Source organism: Ostreococcus tauri (assembly GCF_000214015.3).
Source record: "Ostreococcus tauri WGS project CAID00000000 data, contig chromosome 15, whole genome shotgun sequence".
Classification (NCBI taxonomy): domain Eukaryota; kingdom Viridiplantae; phylum Chlorophyta; class Mamiellophyceae; order Mamiellales; family Bathycoccaceae; genus Ostreococcus; species Ostreococcus tauri.
Genome location: NC_014440.2, coordinates 181,600 through 185,925, shown reverse-complemented (window position 1 = coordinate 185,925; position 4,326 = coordinate 181,600). Strand labels below are relative to the sequence as shown.

The following is a 4,326-nucleotide window of genomic DNA, read 5'->3' as shown; positions in this document are numbered from 1 at the left end:
CGCGCGCGTCCGCGTCCGCCGCGTCGCGCTCGCCCGTCCGTCGACGTCGCGCCGCGCGTAAAAATAAACCACGCGTCAAAACTCGCCACGCGGCGACAAAGTACGCCTCGCCGCACATCATGACGCTCGCCCGCGACGACTCCCTCGCGCGCTGGGCCTCCGCGCTCGTCGCCCGCGTCGCCGACGTCGACGCCGACGCCTTGGACGTCTCGCTCGATCGTCTCGCGAGCGCGACGCTGGACGCGCGGGCGTCGAGCCGTGGGCGAACGAACGCGCGAGGGGGACGAACGAGGCACGCGAATCGTCGTGGCGTCGACCGCGGCGTGGACGACCTCGACGGCGTCACCGTGGGAGACGTCGCGAAGACGATCGCGAAGACGACGGATGGGGTCGATCCGCGCGTGTTCGAGGTGCCGAGGGATAACGAGCACAGACCGATCTCCGAGGTGTGGGCGACGATCAACGCGCGGCGGGAGACGACGACGACGACGACGACGAGGGATGGCGTGAAGACGGCGGATGGACGGATGCTGTCGCTTCCATCGTTATCGACGATGAGTTTCCGGGAGCTCACGGCGGCGTTGGCGGAGGAGGGGGAGAAGGCGAGCGAGGCGACGACGCGCGGACGACGCGCGGCGACGAAGAAGACGAAGACGACGACGAAGACGAAGACATCGGCGACGATATCGGCGACGACGGCGGTGAAACGCTCGAGGAACGGTGTGGTGAAGACGAGGGCGACGCCCGAGGCGAAAATGGGACGGCGGACGCGAATGAAGATTGACACCGTCGCGGTGCCCACCGTCCCGGGCGTGTCCTACGCGCCGATGAAGTTAAAGCGACGGAGTAACATCCCGACGCCGGCGATCCGTCGAGCGTTAGCGCCAAAAAAGATGGGTCGTCGACCGAAGGACGCGCCCGAGGAGACGGCGGAGGAGAAGACGCTGCGCGCGCAGGAGCGATTGTTTCGTAACCGGGAGAGCGCCGCGCGGAGTCGGGAAAAGCGACTCGGCGCGCTCAGGGCGCTCGAAGATGAAAACGCCCAGCTCAAGGGTGAGTTGACCAGGCTAAAGAATAAACTCGCCAAATACGAGCGCGCGAACCCGTAGCGCGCGCGTCGTCGCGTTGTCATCGAACAACGTCGCGTCGTCGAACGCCCGCCCATCCGTCGACCCGCGTCGTCACACCTCGGCGCGCCAAGCGGAGCGTGCGAGCGCGCGCGTGGACGCGATGCGCGCGACCGACCGTGGATGACCGCGAACGACGACCTCGGACGCGCGAGCGATGGAACGCGCGCCCGCGACGGGCGAGACCGCGCGCGATGTCCATCGCGTCCCCGAGCGCCCGCGCGCCGTCGTCGTCGCCCTGATCACGCTCACCTCGCTGTTTCTGTACGCCGATCAGAATCTGATCGCACCGAACATGAGCGCGATCGCGCGCGACTTTAACATGTCCGACGAGGAGAAGGATGTCAAGCTCGGCGGGTTGCTGCAGTTGGCCTTCTTCGTCGTCGGTTCCCCGGCGTCGCTCGTCGTCGGATACTACGCCGATCGCGCGGCGAGGGTGCGATTATTCTTTTGGACGACGCTCATCGGCGAAGGGCCGTGTTTGGCGACGTATTGGGTGAAGACGTATTGGCAGTTATTCGCCTTGCGGGCGTGCACGGGCGTCGCCGTCGGCGGATGTCTGCCGCTGTTGTTCTCGCTGTGCGGCGATCTCTTCTCGGCGAGCGAGCGGAGTTACGTCGCGAGTTTCTTGACGATCGCTACCGGGGCCGGAATCGCGCTCGGTCAGCTCATATCAGGGACGGTGGGACCCGCGTACGGATGGCGACTGCCGTTCATACTCACATCCGTGCCGGCGATATTTTTCGCGACGGTGATGCTGTTATACGTCGATGAACCGAAACGAGGAGCTCAGGAAGAGGAGGTGCACAGGAGATCGATCCGTCGACCGCCAGCGTCGTCCGAGGCGACGACGACGACGGCTCAGTCATCACCGGACGCTCGCGAAGACGGTCCGGTGGAGGATTTGAACGTCTCTTACAACGCGAAGATGAACTGGAAAAAGGCGAGGAGGCAACTGCGAGTGAAGACAAATCTTTTGGTCTTCGCGCAAGGGTTGCCGGGTACGGTTCCGTGGGGGGTGTTCAACGCGTACTTTGTAGATTTTTTACACAAGCAAAAGGGAATGTCGGTGCAGGAGGCGACCGGCGCGGTCACCGTGTTCGGCGTGGGCTCAGCCATCGGCACCATCATTGGCGGTGTCGTCGGCCAGCGCGTGTACAACAGACGTAAATCGACGCTTCCCGTGCTCATGGGAACGACGACGGCGATCGGCGCCCTGCCGGCGTACTACTTTTTGAACGTCAACGACTACGGTCCGCAAAGAGCCGGTCTGTACTGCACCTGCTTCATCGCGGGAATTTTTTCATCGTTCACGCCTCCGAACGTTCGAGCGATTTTGCTCAATGTGAACCCGCCTGAGACTCGCGGCAGCGTGTTTGGCTTTTATTCCCAAATCGACGACGTCGGTAAAGGCGCGGGACCAGCCCTCGTGGCCGTGTTCATCCTCAGCATGGGCAGACGAGTCGCCTTTAATTTGGCGTTTAGTTTTTGGTTCCTGTGCGCCGTGTTGTTGGCGTGCATCGCGTTCACGATCGATAGCGACGTCGAGCAGGAACAAAGAGACGTGCTCGAGGGATTGAACGAGGAAGCGGACGAGGAAGCGGACGAGAAGCGAGACGGCGATGGACTGAGTAGTTTGTAGGTTGGTTGTCATACATTACGGGATGCTAGCACTAATTCGTTTCCAACTCGTTCGGTTCGAGCTCGTCCTCGACGTCGTCCCCGCTTCTGTTCGTCCCAACCACGCCCCTGTCGCCGGTTGCGTCTGCTCGCGCCTCGGGGGCACGCGCCGGTGACGTCGACGGAAGCTCGATCGGACGTTCGTTCTTTTGTCCGCCGTCGCTACTTGGACCCGAGATCGCGTGCGCGCTCGTCCCCGGCGCTCCGTTCTCCTCGGGTTTACCGCCGATGATGTCCTGCGCCATCACCGGGGCGGATAACCTGAGCGCGCGCGATTTCGGCGAGCGAGGATAGGCGATGACGTAGAGAACCTCGTTTTGATAGACGCACCGACACGTCAGTAGATCCACCAGGGTCGGGAATTGGCAGACCATCTCGAACGGGCGTCCAACTTTTGACGCCGGATCAGCCGGACGGATCTCCGCGGGTTCGCACCGCACGTACAGGCAACCTTGTTCATCCAGAGACATGGAAAAGTCAGCCGAGGCGTGACCGAGCGCTCGAATGGCTAACACATGGCACGCCATGCCGTGCGCGCCGTGCGCGATCTGGATCTGCGCGTCCTGCTTCGGGAGCACCGGATAGGGTTCGCGCTCCTCTGCGAGATATTTCCCCACCGCGCGTCCGAGGAGGGTTCGAAAAGTCTCGTTCGAGATGTTCGGACGGATCATGAACGGATCGTCCGCCGTCTGACCGAATATCTTCGCCTCGACGAACGGCACCCCCGGGGCGATCTGCGCGCGCGCCACGTCGTACCCGGACAGGAGCTCCGTCGGCCCCCCCCCATCCGTGGACGTCCCGACCCCGTGTCCGTGCTCCCGAGCCCTCTTCAACGGCGGCTGCGTCATGTACCGCCGCACGCTCGACGAGCGCGTCACCATGAATTCGCCATCCTCCGCCCGCGGCGCCCCCCCTTTCTCCCGTCGATCGACGTGCCACACCGTCGTTTCCACCGGAAACTCACACGTCGGCCGCGTTCGCTTCCCCCTCCCCCCTTTCCCTCCCGACCGCGCGCGCGCCCGTTCCAAGCGCATCGTCGCCTCGATCGCCCGCTCGAGCGTCGCCATCGCCTCGCTCTCCACCGTCGCCCGCGCGCGTCCATCCGTCGTGAGTCCCGTGGCGCGAATCACGACGTAGCCATCGTCGTCGTCGGTCGTCGTCGTCGTCGCCGTCGTCGCGCGGTCCATCGTTCGAGGCGCGCGCGCGCGGTCGGCGTCGCGAGCGACGGGATGTGATGTGGTGTCGACGTAAACCCTAGTTTATCGACCATTGGTTTCATCTTTGCTAGGCCTCGCGGACGCGCTCGTGCGCGTCGCGAGGGCGGCGCGGTGGGCGCCGACGCGAGACGTGCGCGGCGACACCGACGCGTCGTCGCGCGGCGCGCGGTGTGCGCGTCGATGTGACCGATTGATGGGGTTTCCATGCCCGCGATGTGGCGTCGCGAGCGTCGCGCGACGTCGCGCGCGCGACGCGGCGGCGGCCGTCACAGGGCGACGCGGACGCCGACGAGACGCGAACG

General features: G+C 64.6%; 3 protein-coding genes across 3 annotated transcripts; 2 read left to right on the top strand and 1 right to left on the bottom strand.

Annotated features, from left to right (window-relative positions):
* Window positions 1-119: 119 nt before the first annotated feature.
* Window positions 120-1,109, top strand: OT_ostta15g01060 (Basic-leucine zipper domain; the record flags this gene model as incomplete). The annotated part of the gene is made up of 1 exon (XM_003083201.2): window positions 120-1,109. One exon carries the CDS (start codon window positions 120-122, stop codon window positions 1,107-1,109), a length of 990 nt encoding a protein of 329 aa, XP_003083249.2.
* Window positions 1,110-1,284: 175 nt separating this feature from the next.
* On the top strand, window positions 1,285-2,769 carry OT_ostta15g01050 (Major facilitator superfamily domain, general substrate transporter; the record flags this gene model as incomplete). Its single annotated transcript, XM_022982376.1, has 1 exon — window positions 1,285-2,769. One exon carries the CDS (start codon window positions 1,285-1,287, stop codon window positions 2,767-2,769), a length of 1,485 nt encoding a protein of 494 aa, XP_022841133.1.
* A 31-nt stretch (window positions 2,770-2,800) lies between these two features.
* Window positions 2,801-3,994, bottom strand: OT_ostta15g01040 (unnamed product; the record flags this gene model as incomplete). Its single annotated transcript, XM_022982375.1, has 1 exon — window positions 2,801-3,994. One exon carries the CDS (start codon window positions 3,992-3,994, stop codon window positions 2,801-2,803), a length of 1,194 nt encoding a protein of 397 aa, XP_022841132.1.
* Between the last annotated feature and the right edge of the window lie 332 nt (window positions 3,995-4,326).